At 53.2% G+C, this 23163-nt stretch overlaps 1 protein-coding gene across 16 annotated transcripts in view; it reads left to right on the top strand.

The window, feature by feature from the left end:
* Positions 1–23163, top strand: part of RGS3 (regulator of G protein signaling 3) — an 84835-nt gene that overhangs the window by 40558 nt on the left and 21114 nt on the right. For 14 of the 16 annotated variants that reach the window (XM_054848554.1, XM_054848555.1, XM_054848556.1 and 11 more), the window contains 2 exons: positions 5841–5881; positions 18566–18688. In XM_054848554.1, coding sequence (XP_054704529.1) covers positions 5841–5881; positions 18566–18688 — 164 coding nt within the window. Of the gene's footprint in view, positions 1–2481; positions 3991–5840; positions 5882–18565; positions 18689–23163 lie in introns of those variants that run through there. The other 2 variants (XM_054848564.1, XM_054848565.1) reach the window with 2 other exon arrangements.

The raw sequence follows: 23163 nt of genomic DNA, 5'->3' as shown, positions 1-23163 counted from the left end.
TTCAGAGGTTGTCTCCAAGGGAGTCTGGCTAAGCCCTACTGACCTTTACTTTGCTACTTCTCCCTTCGGCTGCCCACGTTTTCCCCTGCGCTAGCATCTCTTCCCCATGCACATCCCCCGCCGAGGTCAGAGCAAACCCTGGCCTCGGCGGGAGGCTGTGGACCGTGCCCTTACTCTCTTCACCTTGGCTGGGCTTTCATGTCCAGCTGAGGGCTCGGAGAGGGCTTCTAAGGCAGGGGGTGACTTGAAATCAGTTATTTTAAGTCGAAATGCTGAGGCTGTGTAAACGAGGGCCTTTGGGGTCAAAAGAGGAACGAACAAATTGCTTTACCACATCCTTTTTGCTACAGTGGAGACACTCCTTGGCCCTGGGCCCAGTCCCACCTTGTTTCTTCTCTCGGGGCAGTCGCTTTTTGGGTACGGGCTTGTTCTGTGTACAGTCGCCTGACTGCATCAGCATGGGGCTGGTGCCCTAGCTCCTCCTCGAGCCCTGGCAGCGGGTGTTGCTGGACCGGGACCCACGTGGGAAATCATGATTAGGTATAAAGAACAACTTTCCTATGATGAGGTTGGTCAAAGATTAAGTTGCTCAGAGAGGCTGTGGGATCTCCATCCATGGACGTGTTCAGGACTTGACTGGGCATGGCCCTGAGTGCCCTGGTCTGGGTGCTTTGGGCAGGAGCTTGGACTAGGTACCACCAGAGGCACCTCTTCCGTCCCGAATTACTCTGTAACTGTGTGAGCTGATGTCTCTATGCAGTCCCATGGCCCTGACCAAAAGGATTTAATCCAGACCTGGGCTGCTTCTCCAAAGGGATCATTTTCTGGATGAATGTTGCCACTTCCCATGGCTTTCCCCAGCCCAGCTGTAAGCTCTGTGGATGAGCTGCATCTCTCCATGTGCGCCACGTTGTTGTGAGCCTCAGTGCTGCGGATCTGCAATGCCGTGCCAGACACCACAGGCTGCCTGTCAGTTTTTACTTCCCATTTCCAACAACATTTCTGCTCCCATATTAATTCACTGACCTATTTCGTGGGGGCAGAAACACAGTGAGGGAGACGGTGCGCCACGGCGTGAGCCATTTAGAAAAGCCATTGAAGCTTCGCTGGGGTTTGTTGAGTTTGTTCTCAGTGCTACTTATTTCTAAGAAACGGACAAAAGAAATTGCTCCTTGTTGAAGTGCTTGTTGGTCAGCGTCCGCTCCTGGAGTGCGTGTGCGTGCCGCCCCGGCTGCTGTCAAAGGCTGTGCAATAACCCTGCTCTCGTTCGCCTCCTTGAAGGAATCAGCTTCCCTGGTGCTGGTCCCGGTTCCGTGCATGACAGTCTGTTTGCAGCTCAGCGCAGGACTGTGCCTCCTAACCTCAGGCAGAGCAGTTGGATTTCGTGAGCAGTTTCTGCCACTTATTTCCTTGTTCCGTAATAACTTGGCTCGATCACATCTGGAATAGCTTAACAAGCCTCTCTGAAGGGGATGTTTGTCTCTGCAGCGCCGGACGACCCCCCGTACACCAGGAATCCAGCACAGTCGGTTTTCAGGCAGCTTACCGTCCTCGTTTGGGCAGGGCCGCTTCAAAGGCGGGTGGAACGAGCAAAAAGATGTCAGTCCCTTTTGGCAGGGATTTTCTGTTGGTCTCCTAAATAACTGAATGGTGCATTAATAGGAACAGGCGTATTGCTGAGTATAACAATTGAGACATCTCCGGTACACTGAAGACCATTGTGATGTTTCCTGTTTCTGCCGCTCGCTGCCCTGTGCGAAAGCAAATCAGTATAATCTGCTTTACAATGCTCTGTCTTCCTGCTTTAGAAGCAGAGCATGGTTGATGAGCACCACACCGGCCAGTGTTTCCAGCGCGACAGGGCTGGCTTCCTCACTAGATACTGTGGGAATTTCCACGCGAAGGCTGCTGCCTTGCTGGGATCCTGGCCCCCCTGGGGGGGTGCGCTTGGATTTGGGACAGAGAAGAGCGCTCCTGTTTCACAGCTGGAATGAGGACCCCCAGGCTGAGAGCCCCATCCCCCAGCCAGGATCCTGCAAACGAGGACTTTTCCTGTGCTGCTTCGCTGTCCCCGACATCCCAACCCTCCGTATCTTACAGCAAACAGCTCCAAGATAGTCAGAGGCTAAGAGTGTGATTTATTGGCCTTCTGCCCTGCCATGGCTTCTCCCTGCTGCCCCCAGGACGCTTGGAAGCACCCAGGGCTTGCACCCTGCCACACCTCCCTGGGGACATGTCACTTCTTGGGTGTCAGGTCTGAACGTGCACAACAGCCTTCCTCTGTCCCTGTGCACCCAGGGCCCCGCAGCACCCTGCCCTGTGAGCTCCTCTTTGGGTGCTGCATGCAGCCCCGTCCTCGCTGAGCAGACGTGAGGGGCTGGGGAGCAGGGTACCTGCCCTCGCCGTGGGCATCGCCACAGTCCCTGGGCTGTGCACGGAGGCTGTGGAAAGGAGCAGGACCATCTTCCCTCTTTTCCCATCTTTTTGACCCGATGCCCGGCATGAACCACCCAAATCCTACAAGCAATGGGTGTTTTCCTTGGGTTGCACAGGGAGGTGGGCAGAGCAGGGCGGCGCTGAAACGTGCTGCTGTGCCGGGAGCTGCGTAAGTGCCTGCCCCATGCCGGATGAGGCTTGGCTGGAGAGGGGGACGTGTCCCCACAAAACTCACACCTTCCTCTTGTCTGCGCCTAGCGCACGCAGCAGCCTAGCCCTAGGGCAGGGATGGGTCAAGTTACTCTGAAAGACAAGCCAGTCCCCGTCACAACGCATCAGGAAGAAACTGAAATGTTTTAAAGTGAGGTTTTTTTTTCCTCCTGCTTATTTCCTTTCAGTGTTTCACTAAATTTGGCTGAGGGTATGTGCCGTTCAGCTGTCAGAAAAGGTGCAGATGAAGCACCGCGTGGGGAACGGAGCCCTGGTTTAGCCCGGGGGGCTGGATGTCACCTCCGCGGTGCGAGGTTGTGCCTCTCCCTTTGGCTTTCCTGGCCTCTGTGGTCCGTGGTGCAGGAGGTAAGCAGGGCACGTCGTACGGCTCCAGGGCGCGGCAGGCTTCCGGCACGCCAGCCTGACCCTCCGGAGACTGGAAAAAGCTCCAGTGGAAGAAATCCTGGAAAACCTGGTTTGTGCTGAAATCTGCGCTCGGGTCTGGCCTTCCTGGCTCTGCCATCACTCTCCTGCCTCCCCTTGCTGGGGATTGGCACCAGCTCAAACCTGGCTGCTGGGCTGGGCAGCCAGTCTCTTACCTCCCATTTGTTTTCTCTCTAAAGGCAATTACTGGTAGAGAATGAGATTTAAGTGGTTCCTTAGCCTAGGCTGGCTCCCTGCTTTGTGTGTCCCGTAGACGCTGGGCTGCTTGGCCGTGTGTAGCAGTGAGTCTTGGAGGGACAGGGGACAGGAGCTGCTGGTGGTGGAGGTTGCTCATGCCAATATTCATAGCTCAGCAGAGAGGAATTTGGAAGGAAATTTAATTCTGATGGTTTTGGGCTTTGTTGGGATCACCTGTTATTGCAGAAGGAATAAACAGAGGCCCAAGAGAAGTGAGGTCATCCCCAGGGCCGTTACGCTCCAGCGTCACCTTTCTTTGCTGAGGGTGCGTCTCTCTGGAGGGTGACTTGTTCCTCAGATGAGCTGGGAAAGCCGGGTTAAAGCTCCTGAGGGAAAGTGGCTGGGACTTGGTCTTCTGCAATCTGCTTTGCAAGGCAGCCTGGAGAGCTTTGATCATGGCACAGGGAGAGGAGCAGAGCACCCAGTTGAGAAGACAGGGCGTCTTTTATGCTGCTGACCACTTGGGAAGCAGAAGCAGTAGAAGGGGATGGTGGACTCGTGGTGCACCAGCAGCAGGCTCGGATCCTACCTCCAAACCCTCCCTCGAGGGGAAAAGCACTGGCTGAGGAGCTGCCATCGGAGACTTTGGCTTCAGAGGGAAAATGTTCCTTGATGGTCCTGCTGGGATTTGTGGAAGAGGATGCTGGGAGAGCTTAGGCAGAGGTGAGACACAGGCTCCCAGCCAGGTCTGCTCAGCTTGTGCTCTCGGGGGCTGGCATCACTCCCTTTCTGGAAGGGAAGATTTGGAGGGGCAGCGCTGGAGCCATTTGGCTGGCAGCCCTGGGGCCAGGCTGCTTCCCTGACCCTCGCAGCACCCAGGGCGGAGCAGAGCAAAGCTCATAGGAACGCACAAGGGCTCCTCATCCAAGGGGTCCGCAGCAGTGCTCCCGGTGGTGCTGGGCTCCAGCATCCTGGTGCGGCACGATGTCCCAGCGTCCCCGTAGCGATGTTCCAGCCCGTTTCCTGCAACGTGCACTAAAAGCGAAGCTGGCAGTGGAGGCAGACCTGCGATCCCCCAAAGGGCAACTGGAAGGGGAACGTCCAGCAAACGGCTCCAGGCCATTGCAATTCTTCGAGTTTCACATGTCCCGTGGAGTGACTCAAGAGGCATCTGAGTCCCTTAATGGGTCACAGCTCTTATCTTGACATTTGGGCTGCTGCCTGTGGCAGAAGAATTGCTTTCCTCTGGGGAACAGGGTGTTTCCACCGCTGTACAGAGCCTGTTCCTATCGTTAGCACAGCTCAGGCTGTTGAAATGAAGCAGAGCTTGTGCTGACACTGCTTTGAATAGGATCTGCAGCCGTGCCCTGACTGCAGATCTGATCTCATGGCAGAGATAATGTCATTAAAAGGGTCATGAAAGCTGCAGCCCAGCAGTGCTGCACGCTACCAAGGGCAAAGCTGGTGCAGGGCACGCTGGTGTGAAGGAGCGAACCGGCTTCAGGAGATAGGATGTTCTGCTTCAGAGCTGAGGTGACCCTGTCCTGTGGCAGCTTCACGTTCTCCTGTGAGGCTTATGTATGCCAGGAGCTGGCTTCCCTTGGGGCTGGGGACACTCTTGTCTCACCAGCAGGGATCAAAGACCAGGGCAGATCCTCAGGAAAGCCTTTTTGTTGGGGATGGGGTACACTAGTCCTGCAGAAACCAGCCTGGTGGAGCATAACGCATCCCTGGGACAGCTGGCAGCAAGATGAGGTGCTGAACTACGCTTCTCCATGATTTAGCAAGATGTGGATCACAGCATTGGTCATTGCATTGCCTCCAGCACCATCTCCTTTTCCAAAACCATGGAAGTGGAGGTCCCTTGGCCGGGTCTCCTGAGCAGCACCATGCTGGTGGGAGCTTGGGGAGTTTACCCTTGGCCCGACAGAGCAGGATGAGCTCTCCCCCCTGCCCCGTGTCAGCTGCTTCCCATTGCCCTGGGATTTGGCTCCATCTCCTTGGAGAAGCACCAACCCCTACCACTGGCACTGATGGAGGCTGGGACAGACAGCACTAGACAGAGCTACCACCAATGGGCTTGGGGCAAGAAGCTGGGAATGAGCAAGGACGTAGGAACAGGAGCTGCTCTGGTTAGTCCTCCTGGGAGCAAAGCATCCGCAGAGGTAAGATAGGAGAGCCTCGACCCCGGTGCCCAGGATGGCTGCCTGGGCACTGCGGGGCCTCCGCAGCCCCTGGGAAGGAATCAGGCTGCACATACCACGGCAGGTTGGGCAGAAGAGCTTGCACGTGGCCTCTGAATGAAGCAAACCTTCTTCCAAAAGGACAAACCCAAAGGAGAATCCGTGATAGCGTGGTGAGTCCATGCAAGAGGCCACAGAATGCAGCCTGCCCGGCACAGGGCCCCTGCAGATGCAGCACACATCACTCCCAGATCACAGCCTGGTACTGTAGGATGACAACAATAAATATTCATTAAATGCTGTCTCTTAGCCAATTCCTCTGCCAGTGGCTCTGCTTGCAGAAATGCAGTTGTAGCTTAATTTTGATCCCGGTTTTTTTCTTCTTTATAGGTTCAGAAGATCGGAAATTCTGCATCCTTTACCTTGCAGAGGTGAGTGTTGTTGTTTTCCAAATTAACTTTCTAGTGAGAGCTGAACACATACTAACAACTGATCCTTCTGCTGGGGCAAGGAGCACTGAACAGGCTGATTTTAACTTCCTTTTTAATTAATTTGCCAGAGGTTTGGAAAGGAAACGTAATGGCTGTAGCCAGAATATATTAGTAAGAAGCTGCTAAAAGCAATCTGTGACCAGGGAGGCTGGGGAGCACTGAGGCAGGTTTGCTTTTCCCCTTCCCCCTGTGTGCAGTAGGTGGATCTTCCTCACAGCATCTCACTTCTGCTTTATCTTGGGATCCTTTTGCCTGGGGGCAGATTTCCTTGCTGACTGTTTTGTCTTTATTTTATTAGGCATCTTGCTTTTCTTGTCTTCAAGCACCCAGGTTTGAAGCCCTCAAAATAAGAAAGCTCGATCTAAAAGACATATAAGTGTAGCTCTAAAAACATGTGTGGCTGGTACTTGCCTAAACGCTCTAAACAGATTTGGAATCACTCAGACATTGGCGTAGTTACATTTGTGTTGTGAAGCAGCCAAGGAGACTGCAAAATTGGTTCACAGTGACTGGACCGACCTAATCATTGAATGCTGCGGCTTTTTTTTCCTTTTCAAGTGACTTTACTGTGTTCCTGGTTTCAAGGCCTTGTATTTTCAGAGGTGGAAATTTGGATCTGGGAAAGATCCCCAGGGCGCAGAGGAGAAAGGCAAACATTGCTCAGCAGCACCGCGAAATAATAAGCTATTGTGAAAGTTGGATGAAAACATTCAGAATGAAAGTTGTTCACCTTGAGTGGCTGGGATTTGGGCCAAAGCACGACTTGCTGCATAACCGTGGGCTGGCGAGTTCTCTCTCACGTTTCCCTATCGTTCCTTCCTTGTCTCCTCTGTTTCTTCCTGGGGCGGTCGGGCAGGAGCTGCCTCTTCGGGGGTTTGCTCAGTGCGTGTCCCAGCGTGACGTCAGGCTTGCGTGATGTCTCCCTACCCGCCTAATCCTGTGCTGTGACTCAGAAAGGCTGCGATGGGTGTTCATCAGCGACATCCCGACAGCGGGATGAGGCACTCCTGCATTTTCTCATGCATTTGGAAAAATGTATTTGTAGCCTGACATTTAATTTAGAAGCTTTGGGCCCCTAAGTAGAAGCGACTGAAGGAACTGGCTGGTTTTGTGAGATGCTGAGAGGAGAAGACTCGGCTTCATCAAGATGTAATGAAGTGCTTAGCTTTCTTCTGATGGGTTTAAATGGTTCTCACAGCTGAGATCTGTGGTATCTGTTGCAGTCGGAGTGCAGCAGTTGTATAGAAAATGTGAAACGTTTGCTTTCCTACATGCGTGCTCCCTCACAGAGGACAGTAGGTCTGGACAGGCTGTGACTGTGGGGTTCTGCAAACCCCTTCTCATTCCCCCTGTCCGCCCGAGGTATTTCGGAGCAGGTTGCAAGTGGAGCAGGAGGTTCCCGACCCACCTGCACATGCCCATACCCCCGGAGTGGCTGCTCACACCCTGCGCTGTGCCAGCCCGTGGCTTTCAGGTGACATCGGGGCAGCCCCTGGCTCAAAGATGGTGTCCTGCTGAGCCGGACGTTCCCTCCTGGACCCCACGGGATTGCTTTGAGGCTGGTGGTCTGCACTGAGCTGGGGATGTCGGGCTGATGTGAGATCTGCCTGTGGGTAGGTGTGGGGGTGATTCTCCAGCCGCGTGGTTTGGCTGGGCCTTTCCTGCAAGGAGGGGAGAAGGTGGCTTTTATGTGTCCACCGTGAGTGAACAGCATGGAAAGAAACAGCTGGTTTCAAGGTTAAGGGAACAGTGCACTTCCAGCCGTTACATCTCACCAGACTCTCCAGCAACGGGCAGTTTTGGTTCAAAAGGGGAAGCTGAGGCACAGAGAGGGGAACGTGCCTGTGAGTCAGCAGCGAGCCAGGGCAGGACGGTGCCCTCCTGACTTCCCCATGGCTGCTCTTCTGGGAAACGGTGACCTACAATCCTGAGCGCCACGTGGAGAGGGTGACCAGGCTGCAAGGTTAAAGCCACCAGGTGGTTAAAGCATGAGAGCAGAAACCTCTCACTTTTGCAGTGTGGGGGTTGTGTGGCTCAACGAACTGTCCTCAATGGAGACAGACCTCAGGCTCTTCTTAAATGGTGGGATGCTGTCGTGGGAGCCAGCCTGGGAGTGTTTAAGCATCATCTTCCTGCAGGGAAGCTAAGAAGAGAGACACCTTCAGGTCATCCCTCTTTTCTTCTTTGCATTCACTTTTCAGGAGCAAAGCTTTAGTTACGGGGTTGTGGGGGTGTCACCAGGAGATTTTAAGTCTTGGCAGCCCATGGGAGGGAGGGGACGGTCCCCCTCAAAGGCATTCCTGCAGGCTGGCTGGACACAGAGGCATTGCGGGGGGCTTGAGTGCCTTGCTGGGCTGGTGGGAGCATCAGTGTTTGATGTTAAGGTTATTTCTGCAGTCGGGTGGATTCAAGGCTTGCTCTGCTGTCAAGGGAAAGCTGGGATTCAGGCCCAGTGAAGCAGCACTCTCATGTTGCAGCAGCATGTGGGGCTGGGGTGGGGGTCTCCAGGCCAGCCCAGCGTGGCTCTCCCCACTGCCTGATGGACGTGGTGTCCACTGGGTGCCGTGTTCCTGGCTGTGTGACCTCCTTTTGTCCCGGTGCAAGGCTCAGCCTCCTTCCCGACTGTGGGAACGAGACAGTTTCCCTCTGCAAGGATGGCTTCCCACGAAGAGGGGCCGTGCTCAGGCTGCCGGGCGTCAGGGTGGAAGGAGGCTCTGGAGGACATCTCTGGAGGGTGCTGGCCCTGGCCTGCTCCCGGCACCCTCGGGGTCCCAGCCATGTAGTGCAGCGGTGCCCTGTGCCTGGGTCCTCCTGGCAGACACGTCTGTCCTGCTGCCCACCCCTGCGACTGCTTGTGGCAGCTAGAAGGCTTTGCATAAGGATGCGTAGGGGAAGGATGCTTGTGTGGACATGGCTTTTTTGTCCTGTGTCACCCTGAGGGGTCTCTCCCCCTCCTGATCTGCTCCTGTCCTGCTCTTTGCAGCAGGACTCCATGCCTGGGTTTGCCAGCAGCGCTTTACCCTGCTGGGAGCCTTTTGCTGGCTCAGCTCTGCCGGCTGGTCCTCTCCAGAGTGGAGGCGATGGGTCCGGAGGGTTTGGTGGTAGTGATTATCTGAGCTCTTCTGTTGACACGATCTGGGCAGACACATCCATCGCACCACCATGACGGGGTCTGGGAGGTTGGTAGAAGCTCTCGTGCTGCTGTTTCTTACCCATAAATCATTTACAATGAGTGGTAATGTATTTAGTGCTGCTGTGAATTGAAAGGGAGCCCACGGGGCTGGGCTGACTTTGCATTTGCTGCGGGAATAGCACTTTGCCGAGGCCTTGAGCTGCCGTCTCCTGCTCCTTCTCATCTGGAAGCCTTGTGAGTAATGTTCTGACCCATAAGGTCACATTTTTGCATTTGGATCTGGCATGATCCAAAATAAAAGTATGTCTCAATGTCTGTGAGCTGCTTAATTTATTTTAAACAAGAAAAATTCCAACCTTCAGGGAAACTGGAGTGTCATAAACAAGCTACTGCCAGTCATCCTGTCTAATCGGTGTAAGTAAATCACTCCGGAGAGTTTAAATCCTGTGTATTATGGTTATTTACAGTCAGATGGCAAGCGGTAATCTTTATAGCCCAGTGTAGGTTACAGCAGAAGGGGTGTTTATTTTACAGGCTCTTCAGCGTGTGAATTGCAGTGCTTGGAGGTCCCGAGTGCAGGTGGCCCCGATCCTGGTGGGCCACGTGGCCTCCTGGAAGGGAAGGGCCAAATATACATTGGTGCTGGAAAGAATGCAGAAATAGAGGGAGGTTCTCTGCTCAGCTGTCCATTCTTGGTGGTTTTGTTCCTCGTGGCAGTCATGGGGTAGTTGCGATAGTCCCGGCACATAAGCTGGCCAGGATTTTGGAAGTGAAGGTGGTACCTCTTGATCTGACGAATACTGTGTACACCTGGCAGCTTGTCTAGCTTTTCTAATTGCCAATTGGTATATGAAAAAATACTACTAATGCATACAAACCTAGTCTAGCCTACGTCTCGTTTCAGTATTTTAAATCCAAATTTAGCAGTTTAAAGTCCGCTGAACAGACCCTGCTTGTGAAAGCTTTGGGCCAATTCAGTGTGGACCCCGGAGAGTTTGGAGTGTGGGAGTTTGGCCCCGTTTCCCCCCTGCCTGCACGCCATTCCCTGCATGGCACACACACCTCGTGTGATGGCACGTGTAAAACCTGTCAGAAGAAAACATTTACTGCCTGGTGGGAATCTGCAGTCTCTCGGGGAGCCAGTCCAGAGATGTGAATGTGGTCCAGGACTGTATTCACACCCTTCCCCGCTCCGGAAATATCCTACTGATAGGAAACTGCAGATCAGTGTTTTATTGCATTGTTAGAAGTTTTTGATTTGAACCCATCATGTTCAGACCAAACTGACTTAATATCAAATAGCTCAATAAGTTTTTCATTTGAAAAGCACTAGCAAAATTGATCGTTTTCTCTGGAAGTTTTCTTCTGCAGACACTGGAATTTCTCTTGGGAAACTGCCCCAACAGAAAATCTTTCCAGTAGCAACTTCTTGGCCTGCTGCAATGAGCACACTTACAGACCTGAGCAAATTAATGCTGCGGGTCTGTGCTTGATCTTGTTCTGCCTTGGAGATGTGCATCCGAGCTCTACACGGGAGATCTGCTAGATAAATGACACTGTCACCCCCTGCCCCCCACCACGTGCCCTGGCTCTCTGCGGACACATCCCTGCACCCACAGGGACCCCAGGGGCACGTTTGCACCCTGGAGCTGTGTCCCAGCTGCTGGCAAGGGTATGCTTCGAACAAACACTTTTTAAATTGGACCACAACTGTGGTGAGGGGCAATATTGTAACTTGTGTAACTGTGCTTAACTCCATAGTCTTCACTGGAGATGTCTCAGCTTGCTCCATAGGAGCATTAATTTCCCAGAGCATTCTCTGTTCCTCCTAGGACTGAGCGTGACTAATTTAATGCCCTTAGGGATGTGGCATTGCTCATTTCTGCCCTGCAGGGAAAGAACCGAGGTTCCTGTCTCCATACAGGGAATCTGAACACTTGAAAAGCGGTTTACTGGTGGTACACAGGACTTCAAGGCTCAGGGACACGCTGTGACATGGCAGATTTTATACACCTGGGTAATTTCGAAGTGAACTGTTCTGGACATGTCGTCAGAAGAGTTCGCAACGAGCTTTTCTGGGTACTGTCCTGGCAGGGGGTTTGGTGATAGGGAAAAGGGCAAAAGGACTGGCCAGGGGGTGACATCAAACCTATGCAACCAAGCGAAAAGCTAAGATGAATTTGTTTAGTAAAGAAATTAAAAAGTAATTATTAGTGAAAGAAAGCTAAAGATCAGATGGGCACAACTAGAGCAGACATCCACAACACTTGGCCTAAAAACCTGGAAAGACAGAAAATTGCTGTGGTGCTTAATAAATAGTTAAAAACTCTGGTCTGAAACCTCAACATCATCTTCTGTGCTCTGCCAGGGAGGGCTTGGGGAGCCTGGCTCTTGCTTAATTGCAGACAGTCATCATTGACATGGTAGAAAACAGCAAATCATGCCTGATAAAGTGTGCATATCACTCGAAATTTGGGGAAGTAGGAGATGAGGAGGGTAGTTCAGTGACAGAGCAGTGGGGGTTAGTTGTTAAGGTGGGTGAAAGCTGATGACATGTTTTCATGTGATCATGGGGAAAAGAGGACAGAAGTGACTGAGAAAAGAAGGAGAAGAATAATCAGCAGCCATCAGCTCCTGCAGCAGAGAGACAGCATCAGTGATGATAAAAGTTTGGGACTCAGTCAACTTTCCCATTCCCCGGTTCTCTGACCCCAAAGTGATAGCCAGAAGACTTGCACTTTGAGTTGCATTTGTTTCCAACCGAAATGGGATGGTTTTGGCAGGGGGACAAAGCCAAGGAGGTTGTTCCCCTTTTCCTTTTTCCCAGCATTATGAGGATCTGATGCTCAGGGCTGGGCTCTGCTTTTGTGGTTTCCCATCCCTGGTGGGGCTTGAGCAACCTGCAAGATGTCTTGATCCCTCCTTTTTGAATGCTCCATCTGTACTGTCGGTGCTTAAATACAAGAAAATAACCACAAAATGCAATGACAAAAAGGCCAGTTTGGAGACATGAGCTCAGAAAACCTTAAGGCTGTGAATGAGACACAGAGACCACAGCTGTCCCCAGCTCTGACCCCAAAGCAGCGCTGGCCAAAGAGCCTGTTCTGTGAGCCCCCAGCACAACTTGCTGCAGGAAGATTTTAACCACCAAAAAAAGCAGTGATTTAGGAGTCCCTCAGCCTTGCCCAAACATAAAATTCTGAATTTTGTGCTGTGATGGTCACCCTGCAGATGCAAGAATGCTGCAGGGTGGAGGTGTAGTGGGTTTTAAATTCCTGGTAAGAGAAAATCAAGTGTCAGCTGGCATCAAGTGCCGCATGCAGGATGGGAGAAGGTAAAGAGGTGAGCGTTTGTCTGTGAAGTCAACCATGTGCTCAGTTGAAATTGTATCTCAATTTCCTCTAATTCGTAATAGGAAAAGAAATTGTTTGTCACATTTGGGGGCTGTGGTGTTTGTCAGATGAGCTCGTTGTACTGCAGCAAGGTGAAAGATCCTCTGGGCTGTGGTAGAGCAGGGACTACAGACAAGGCTAGAAGGGTTGGGATTGGTCATGCCTAAGGACTTCAAATAGAGAAAATCTAGATGTGCTCCTTTCTGCCTGCGCTTGCCAGTTTTATTACACAAATTTGAAGCACACTGAGAGAATATGAAGGGTATTCCTCTGCCTTCCTCCTCCTGCTCCCAGTCGTATTCAGTGTAAGGGGGGGACACCCTCTCCTCCGCCTGCTCTGCTGGTGATGGTCAGGAGATGGTACCACATGAGAAATCCTTTCATGCTCTCTGACTTTTCCTTTGCTTCTTGCATGTCTCGCAAGCAGCAGCTCATTCCTGGGATGCTGGAGAGGTTCACCAAGCAGGGCTGAGTCCTGCGGGGCTGTCCCCTGTGCGGCATCGCACCTAGCTCACATGAAAGCTGGATGCTCAATCTGCACACACTGAATCCCTCTGCCATGTCACCCCTACAGCAGCAGCTTAACTCTTTCCTGAATAGAGGTTTCCATTTTCCTCCATCCAAAGGATGGCAGGTCCCAGCCACTGGATTTCTCTGTGCGTGATGCCGAGAAATCTGAGCTGCAGCCTGAACTGCAGATGCAGTGAGATAATGTCAGACCACAGCTGCCAGTATTTTGAAAAGCCCTTCTGAAGGGTGTTGTGACATGAACCCATGTGCTGACCACCCCAAATGCTGATGTGTTGCTGAAATGCAGCCCTACCCTGCATCGCCATGACATGCTCCAAATTTCAACTGAAACGTTCATCTGGTTCAAGCCAGCGCTCTCCTGGCATACACCCGGAGCCAGAGTGTGCAAAATGATGCCTGTGGAGCTGGTGGCCAGGCTGCTCCTCTGTGCAGACAGATTCCTGGGCTCTGTCCCCTCTGCCAGTGCACATTTACCTGGGTTAGATGATGTGGAGTGACACCAGTAGCAGGAGCCCTGTGTTGCCGTAACCCGTGGTCTGGGGCAGGTCCTGGGCAGTGACAGCTCCCAGTTTGGGTCTCTCTGGGCAGAGCAGGGAGTGCAGGCGTCCTAACTGGAGAAACAGATAAACAGGGGCACTCTGCTTCCCTGGTTTTGGTTTACCCTGAATCTGTGTTTTGAGATGATGGCAAAATGTGCTTTTTGGAGCAGAAGTTTTTATTTTTTTTCTTCCCAGCCCTAATTCTGTGGTCACAGTTCCCAGATGTTGGCAAAAAGAAGAGCCGATATGATGTGGTTACAGTACTGGAGAGATTTTAAAAAGGCCCAGGCACCAGTGGATGATTTCAGAGGGGAACTGCTGTTCCCTGGGGCTGGTGGCACAGGCTGGAGCTTGCTCTCTTTGGGTCTGTGCTGGGGGAAGAGGGACGGATAGCTCTGGGGCTGTGTTTGCAGCGGGCGGCTGAGCTCAGCGGTACTGTCTCTAGGACTGCTCAGCTCTGAGCCCTGTCACCCAAGAGGAAAGGGCGTTTGCAGAATGGGAAGGCGGTGGACCTGCTCTCTGTTTGCCAGAGTGGTGTTTGCACTGGGAGCTGCACGCCCGGCTAGCATCAGGGCTGGGGATTTCCGTGGAGACTGTTATCTAATGAGCCACTTAAGGACAGCCTGCTGGCCTGTGAAGACAGACAAAACCCCATGCCCTTGTTGGCTGCTCCAAAGTTGGTGGAAAAGGTTCTTCAGGCTGGGTTTTCCTCCTGGAGACTTAGCATCTTCCAGGCTGTGCCATGATGCAGTGCTCCTGTGGCATTGCTTCTCCATCTTCTCCCTCCTTAGCAGCAGTGTCTGAGTGCAACAGGGTCCGACCCAGGGTGAGCTGGAGCTGCTGGTGGCTCTGCACCATGAAGTTGCTATCTTGGTGCCTCTTCTGGACCATGAGTGTCTGCAGGACAATGAAAACCCATTTCCTAAGAGCCAGCCCTTGGTGTCACAAGGAAGGATGGGCACATCTATCCTTCACCTTCATCTATAGAGCCTCCCTGGCCCAAAACCAAGCCAAACAGCTTCTCTGCAGAGATTGCCGTGCCCTGCAAACGGCAGCTCCATGCACATCATCTGCTCAAGCACTCGTGATCCTGTTACCTTTTGGTCATCCCAGCATTCAGTAGGGCCCCTGCTGTTACTGCCAGTGTTTGTTTTTTGGGCACCACCAGTATGCCTAGCAGTCCAAAAACCACAGGAAGAGACGTGGTCCCCCACGCTCCCCCCAGTACAGCTTAGCACGGGAGAAAACTGAGCTTTCTCATCAGACCTAGCTCCGTGGGTCATGAAATAACCAGCCAGCAGTTGCCCGTGTTTTGTGCACAGGATATTCCCAGGGCTTGCTGTTTCGCCGGTGGAAGGTTTACTCTGCGATTTAAAAACTATTGTAGTCTGGAGCCCATTTCCGAGGTACTTCCCCTTTGGGATCTCTGCTGGGTTTGGCTGCGGACCAGCGCTCTGAACGTTCGAGGCCAGGGGCTGGGCAGAGCTGAGCTGTGAGCCCTGTCCCTGAACCACTTTACCATAAACTCTGCAGAGGAGAGGAGCCTGGGGAAGGGAGCAGAAGTGCATCCCCCTGATCTGTGGGGGGAACATCCACCAGGCAGCGGTGAGATGAGAACAGCCCCCAGGGCTGGGCTGGTGGCTGAATTCAAGGCTTTGGAGGTGTCAGGCTGAGGCTGGCTCGTGGTGGTTGTTATATCTTTGCTTTGCAGTGATGTGTAGAGCCACACTTGTGTACCAGATGCTGTTGTGCTGGGTCCTGCACAGAGGGGCATGGCTGCGGCGTGGGATCTTGGTCTGGGGGTTCTTCCTGTGATGTGGTGCTGTTCTCTGGGAGGTCCTCAGCTGATCTGTGGGCTCCAGAGCCAACAGTCCCTCTTTGGTTGGTGTCTGCTGGGGTAGCCTGGAGCTGTGCCTGGCCAGACCCCTCGCCTGTCATCTCCCCATGCTCCTGGGTGCTGTGGGCTGAGGCTCAGCCTGGGGGAGCATCTGCAGGGGTGAGCTTTCCCCACGGAGAAACAGGGACCTTTTTCTGCCATAGCAGGGCCTGGTTGGGGCTTGTGTTGGCTAGCCTGGGTCCTCCTCTGCAGTACGTGCCCCGTGTTTTCCTCCTGCTCTCCCACGGGCAGCACTGGCGTGGGGTCTCGTGCTGGTGTGGGCTCACCGGAGGCTCCTGCGCCAGCCGGCACGCAACACCTGCAATAACATGTTTTTCAAAATGCTGGGGTGAAGGCAGTCAGAAATCAACTGGCAGCCACTTCAGTCGCTCGCTTTATCTGGTCGCAAACGCCCCCTTCACGCCATCTGCATCCTCCTTTCCCAGCACTGTGAGATTAAACCCTGTTTTCTCTTTGTAAATATTGGCAGGCAACGCAGCAGCCTCCCTGAATGAAAACAATAGCGGGGAGGCTGGTTCCCAGAGTGAGCCCTGAGCGAGGCAGCGTGCACAGGGTACGGTGCAGCCCCGGTGTTAGCTGACCTCCCTGCTCTGGCCTCCCCGGTGCGCGGGAGCGCTGAGCGGGGTAGCTCGGTCCCCGGGCAGGGGCTGGGCTCCAGGGACACGTGTCACTGGTAGAGCTTTATCCCATGTGATGCTCAGTCCTTCACACGTCTGCCCTCTCTCTGGCTGGATCCCAAAGGACTTTGCAAGCAGGAGCTTGTGCTTTAGAGGCAACCAGGGGGGTGCTCAGCCCCTGCAGGTTGGGCTGCCTCTGTCCCCAGCAGAGTTGCATGTTACTTGAGGGGAGCAGGTTGATGGAAAAGGGAGAAACAGAGCTCTTCCCTTGGGAAATTTGTGTTGGAGAGGTTGAATATCACTGCGAAGGAATAAAGTGCCGAGATCTCTACTGCTGTAGAGCAGAAATTATAGTAAAATGTGTACGAATTGGATAAATGCAATTTTGGCTGTTCATGTACCCCCTCAGCCTTGCCCACAATACCAGGATACTCATTGGGGTGGTTGACTTTCTCCTCTGCCTTTCAGACCAGAGGGCAATCTCCTTCCCGGGGTTTAATATTCGCGGGCTGCTGGGGCCAGGGTGTCTCGCCGGCTTGCTGAGGCTGTGCGGGAGGGAGAGGGGCACTTTGCTCTCAACAGCCAGTGCAGGCTGAGCATCACTTTATGCTAAATTCAATCAAAGAGATGGGGACTGTAATTGAATCAGCAAGGGGCTGCAGAGCAGGGGTAGGTGAGCTGTGCATCCGTCACGAGCAAGGGGATATGAGATGCCCTTGGAATTGCTTTAAGCCTCGCACCAGGGGAACTGCAGGAGCTCGGCAGGGACGGGGGTGTGCAGCAGTTACAGCATCAGTGTGGACACCAGACTCCTTGCAGCTGCGCTGATGTCTTTGGGACTCCACTGAATCCTTGTCGTCCTTCGCTTCTGGTCCCGAGTGTGGGGTGGGGAAATGCCAGCCCGGCAGATTGGGACCCACCGTCTCCTCTAAAGTAGGAACCATTAGGTACCTTCCTAGGGATGAGTGGATATTGCAGTGGTACAGCCTGGTGATCCACTGGCATGGGACTGGGAGAGACTGAGATGTCTGGGGTGGGAGATAGTGCTGTGCTGCTCTGGGAGATGCTCAGAGCATCACTGTAACTCAGGTCTGGGGACGAGGGGGGCCTCTATTCCATTTTAACAATGTATAAGGAAGCCTGAGCATGCCTTTTCAATGTTTAACCCTGTTTCTGCTGTAGGAATAGATGTGGAGATGTACAGTCATAAGAAAGATCACGTCTTCTCTTTCCTGGAAGTCTGCTTGGAGGGGCAAAGAACTGAACTAGACATTTCTTTTTCTAGACATGATGTGGGAGGTTGGTTTATTTACCGCTTTAGTAGGGATTTTGTGTTAAATGTGAACGAATTAGCATCCAATGAAAACAGTGTTTTAAATGGTGCGACTCTAAAGCATTTCCCCTTTTGCTTGTGTTGTGTCTCTGGAGTCACAAAGCTGCAAGTTCCTTAGTTCTCTCTGACCTTTCTGGGAAGAACAGGCTATTGGGGACCTGCCCTTCTGGAAGGACATCCTAGGGGGAAATGAAAGACCTTTTTCATGCTCTTTAGTGCAAGATTCTTTTCTCTTTCTTTGAAGTTCTGTCCCAAAGTTCTGCTTTTCTTTTTTTTTTTCTTCTTTCTTTTCATATCTGGCTACAGAAGAAAATGATCCAGCCATGGGCATTTCCGGACTCTTTTTAAAAAGTGAAACCTGCAAAATCCCAGTGGGCAGCAAATGTTACTAATGCTTAATTTTTAGCACAAGAGATGAGCTGTTTAAGGGCTGGGAGACACTTGGCCGAGAGAACTTGGTCAGAAGGTTTCTTAAATGAGTGGGATTTGACCCAAAGAAAACCTGTCCAAGAGGAAGAGGTCCATATCAAAAAGGGTGTGTGCAGAGATGGGGCTAGGGCACGAGGGGAGGTGGGCTCAGCTGGGATGAATTCCCATTGTTTCTCTTATTCCTTCCTGACTGCACGTTGCTCACAGACAGTACATGACCGGAGCTGGAGCATCATCCTGAAAACAGCCCCTGCTGCATGCTCTACACAAGGAGCAGGACAGGCGAGGCTGGTCTGGAGCTTCTCCTGAGGTCTGCCTTCCTCCCAGCCCAAAGGCACTTGTTTTCATCAGTTTATGCTATGGCGCCTCATTAATGTTTGCATACAGCAAAGAGCAATTTCCAGCCTCTAAATTAGCTTAATAGACGTGTTTCCACTGTGGTAGCAGAGGGTGCAGAATTGCTGGTGCTCTGCCCATGCCTTACCACTCTGCTCCTGCTTATTAAAGCAGAAGTCTTTGGCTCTGCACCGCAGCAGCCTTTCACCCTCTCTCTGGAGGAGATGCCATTGTGAAGCTGATTTCCCATCTATTTTGCTTTCTTGTGCCCAGAGTGCAGGACGCTGGTGTGAGCTCTCCTGTTATACTTACATTCATCTGATACAGTGTGTTGGAAGCGAGTAGTTTGCAAACAAAGCCGGGGCCTGTGACACACAGCTAATGACCTTCTCTCTGCCTGTGTTTCCTTTACGTCAGAAGTCAGAGTGCTTATTAAGTTTGGAGGCTTACTCCCAGGAGCAGAAGAAGAGGATCTGCTGGTGTCTGGCTGAGAACATCACCAAGCAGCAACATCCGGCATCAGCTCCTACGGAGAACAAGGTAAGTGACCCATGTGGGAGCTCAAAAACCCTGCTCGAGCATCACAGGGCTCTGCCTGCAGCGGGGGCTTTGCTCCGGTGATGCTCCTGCCAGGCGAGCTGCTCCGGAGGCTTTTTTTTTTTTTTTTTTTTTTTTTTTTTTGCCAGGTGAGGAGCAAGTTTGTATTCAGGCACTGCTGCGTCTGCAGCTTCCTGCCCTGCTCGGGGAAGCAGTTATTGCATTTGTATCCGCTGACCGGAGTCAAGGCAGACTCCAGCGAGCAGGCTGCTTCTGACGCCTCCCAGCATCTGTATTTGGACAGCTGAGGCCACACAACCCAGTGTACGGCCTTCCCCAAGAGCTCGGCTCTAGGGCAGGACTGAATGCAGCAGGAGAGGTTCAGGCCATGATCTCTGGGTCCTGATTAAAAGGCCGAGGTCATGGGAGCAGTGGTGTGGAGATGTGCCCCTTCTGTGTGTTCTGATGGGCTCACGCGTTTGATCTGGACCCCACAGATGGTCTCAAAGCACAGAAAGGTCATCTGATGAGTGCTGTTTTTCATACCTAGCCAGGCAGCACCAGCACTTTTCCCACAGTGAAGAGCTTCAGCCTGGCCCAAGCACGTTCTCAGCAGTGCTGGCAAGAGAAATGTGTGCGTGGAGTGGGTCTGAAGCACTGTCGGACACGCCTGCCCTGCACGGATGTAATTCACAGCTCCCGTCTGCCTGGCTTTGGGGACAGGGCTGTCACCAAGTTGTCGGGGACAGTGGCAATCTCTGCTGGAGTCATCTCATCCCTGGGGACTGGGTTCGGACTGTTGGTGGGTGACCCACTGCTCTGGGAGAAGAGAAGCACACTGTGCTGAGTGTTTAAAGAGCTTTAAGTGAGGCAGACAGGGATCTCGGGGGTAAAACCAGCCGAATATCTCCCCTTGGCTGGTGCATGGTGATGGAGCAGCTCCTGCCCCATGTCGATGTGTGGATATAGCCTTGGTGCGTGCTCCTCTCTGACTCGAGGGCAGGCGACTCTCACCGTATGTGCGGGCAGGAGCAGGTGGCTGCACTGCTGCCTGGATCCGGAGGCAGAGTGACGTGGCTTTGGCTCTGCACTGTCCCAAACTGGGTCAGCACAAACATCTCCGCAGGAGACAGAGCCTCCGGATTCCTTGTCTTGCATGTTTCAGACGTACTAAAATAGCAACAACATAAAAAGCCTGAGAACCTAGTTAACAACCAAACCTCTAGAAATGCAAATAGCCCAGAGCAGCTAATTCAATCAGGTGACAAGACTCTGCCATGTCTCTTGTTTGCCTGCGATGCATCTCACTGGCACAACACAGTGCCTGGGCAGAGGGTCCCAAGCTGCTCAGCATGGTGGGGGGGTACGTGCAATGGGGCTGCTGCTGGGGGCTTGGCATGGTCTGCGCTCAGCTGGCCGTGATCCAGCTGCGGGCTGGGGGATCCTCTGGGGCAAAGCTCTGCAGGGACATGGTCAAATCTGAGCATCTCAAATAGAGCCTAAAAGTGGGGATCTTGGCAGCTCTCCATCGTGACACGTGCTCTGGGACCATTGGGGTTTTTGGGTGATATTGCTGTTCACCCTCCCCGCACCAGACTCTGTGTTCGTGGTAGGGTGTGAGATTTTTGGCCTCTGCTAGACTTACAAGCCCTGTGGCTCAGAGAAAAGCCCTGAAGAGCATCTGGTCCCGTGCTGTTGAAGGTATCTTGCTACTGGACAGATGAAAAAATACTCTAGAAGACAGCACAAAACTTTCTAAGGCTTTTCTGTGCCTCAGTAGCTGAGAGGGTGCTCCCTGGGTGCAGTGGGGAGCAAGCATGGGCTCTCCCGGGTTGTGATAAAGGGGTTTTATCTCGGCCTTGCCAAAGCTGATGGAAATCCTACTGGTGGGATATGGGGTCAGGAAGGAGAAAAGGCGCATAAGAGCAACCACTGGGCACTTCACTGCGTTCACAGCACCATTTCCCATCCCAGCAAGGTACAAACTGCCCAGGATGCAATTTTAGAATCATAGGATATCCTGAGTTGGATAAGGATCATCGAGTCCAACTCCTGGCTCCACACAGGACCAGCTGAATCAGAGCATATGCCTGAGAGCATTATCCAGATGCTTCTTGAACTCAGTCAAGCTCGGTGCTGTGACCACTTCCCTGGGGAGCCTGTTCCAGTGCCCGACCACCCTCTCAGTGAAGAACCTTTTAAAGCAAACCTGATCCTGAAGTGCAAGAAGGAACAGTGTGGGGAAGGAAGAGCAGCCCTGCATGAGGCTGCAGCTCCCGAGTGGACAGGAGAGGACGCTTGGTGGGCGCACAAGCTCAGAGCAGGGTCTGTGGCTGCACGCGGGGCTGGGCTGCAGGCAGGAGCCCGACATGGGTGAGCTGCAGTTGGGGCTGCTGTGACCAGTCTGCACTGTGGCTGATTTGTCGGGGCAGGCGTCTCCAGGGATGCCGGTGCAGCGGGAGGCAGGAGCTGGGAAAATCAGTCGCTTCTTGCAAGGGAGAAGTGATCCATTAGCTTTGCTTATTGCTTACAAGTCATTTGATACTGGTGCTATTTAAGGAAACAGAACAGCGTCTGTGCTCTGTGAACAGACAAATTAAGCTGGAAACATCAGCCTCTGCACGGCTGATTTCTGCCCCAATCAGGAATCTGATTTGCAAAGCCTTCAAAACTGCTCCAACTTAGTAAGAGGCAGCTCCTCTTGCTGTGGCTGGAGCCCAGCCGAGGGTATGTGGGCTTTGCCATGCGACGGGAGCAAAGGGCCGGTGCAGCCTCAGTGCCAGGCGGAGATGTGCCACGTGCCAGCTGCGCGCTGGAGCCGGAGAAAGGGACACTGTCTGAGCAGAGAGTGGCTCCTCAGCAGCCTCTGCAGCTGCTATGCCAGCGTGTGAGCTGGGAACGGCTCTCCCTTCAATATGTCAATGCTGCTGTTAATGCCATCCCTGAGTCTTTCCCAGAACAGATGGCTTGCGATGGGGCAGAGGATCCCCAGCAGGACAGTCACATCTGGAAAGGAGGGGCTGGACTGGTTGAACTGGTGGAGGAAAGTTGCATGGTGCCAACTTCTCGGAGCTGTGGGAAATCAGACAAGCTTCACTGAGTGACGAACCCATCCTGCCAGCTGCAGCAGGTCACAGGAGCTTTCTGTGGTTATTTTCTGCATCTCCAAAGCCTTCTCCACTCTCATCCTCAGGTCTGGGTCTGCCCTGGGAGGTTGCTCCCTGGCCCTTGGTTGTGCTGAGCAAGGATCTGTGAAACACATCACCAGGGTGACCCAGCTTGGTGACAAATGTCCCCAAACGGGGAGGCATAGAGCCTGGAGGTGGGCAGGGTCTGGTGAGGAACCACAGCAGCGGCAATGTGATTACAGTGAGAGCAGCTTTATGAATTAATCGAGTTAGCGGGGCTGCCTCCTTGGGCCAAATAATGACCATCTGCGCAGAGCACAGTTTTGTTTTTTTTTAACCTTGCATCGCTGCACTGGTCCTGTTTCCAGCGTGGCCCCGCGACGAATTCCATTAGCGCGATTGAAGAAATGGCAAACTGCAGAGCAGGGGCAAGGATGAGGTGCCAGGGGATGGAGCTGCTCCAGCTGGTTTGGCTGCCAGGGAGAAGATTAGTGGCACAACACCCTGCTTGTAGCAAACCTGCTGCAACCATCTGATTCTCACTGCTTGTTTCTTTGCGTCTTCCACACTCAGAATGGCTGATTACTCTTCCTTCTGACTCCATGACCTGAGATTACCTCGGAGATGATGCCTGGCTGTATCTGAAAGATGTAGATTATCCTTAAGCTAAATAATTATGGACACCTTGTGCTGTGGACTTTGGGCTGCAGGAGTCCAGGACGGGTGCTCCCCTTGTTTCCCATGGGAGGTGGTGGATCCTCAGCACTTTTCAAAGCCTGACCGCCAGTCTCTCTCCCGTGGCTGCTGATGTGCGAGCAGGCGTGGACCGATCCTGCGCCCTGGCCCTTCCTGCAGCGCTGGCTCCGGTGCTGGGAATGAGCTGCCGGCGGGTGTGCAGCTGGGAGGGACCGACCGGCCCCTTCCTGGCCGTTCCTCTGGTCAGGAAGGGCAGGGCTGTTTCTCTCACTATTTGCAGTGTGCTTGACAAGTTGCAAGTAAATGTGCTGTCAACAAGAGCAAACACCGTGTAATCGAGGGATGATTGAAACCAGGGCCGGAGCGGTGGTGCGGGGAGGGCTCTGCGGAGGGCTGCCGCGGCCGTGCTGCCCTGTGCGCTGGCCCCAGCGCCTGCAGCGTGGGGAGGGGTGAGCATGGGTGACCCCTCTCCTGTCCCATGCCCTGCCGCCTCTTCCTCAAGCGCCCCAGGCACCCACCCCACGGTGCATCCACATCCCTCCGCAATCCCTGTGCCCCAGTGCCCTTTCCCTTTACACGGGGTCGTCTCCCATTTGGATGGTGGCCATGTACACCCTTGAGCTGGCACGGCCAAGGGGCCACTGGCATTAGGGT

Source organism: Grus americana, chromosome 20 (assembly GCF_028858705.1).
Source record: "Grus americana isolate bGruAme1 chromosome 20, bGruAme1.mat, whole genome shotgun sequence".
NCBI lineage: Eukaryota > Metazoa > Chordata > Aves > Gruiformes > Gruidae > Grus > Grus americana.
Note: the sequence above shows the minus strand (reverse complement) of the source record. Positions and strands in the feature narration are given on the sequence as shown.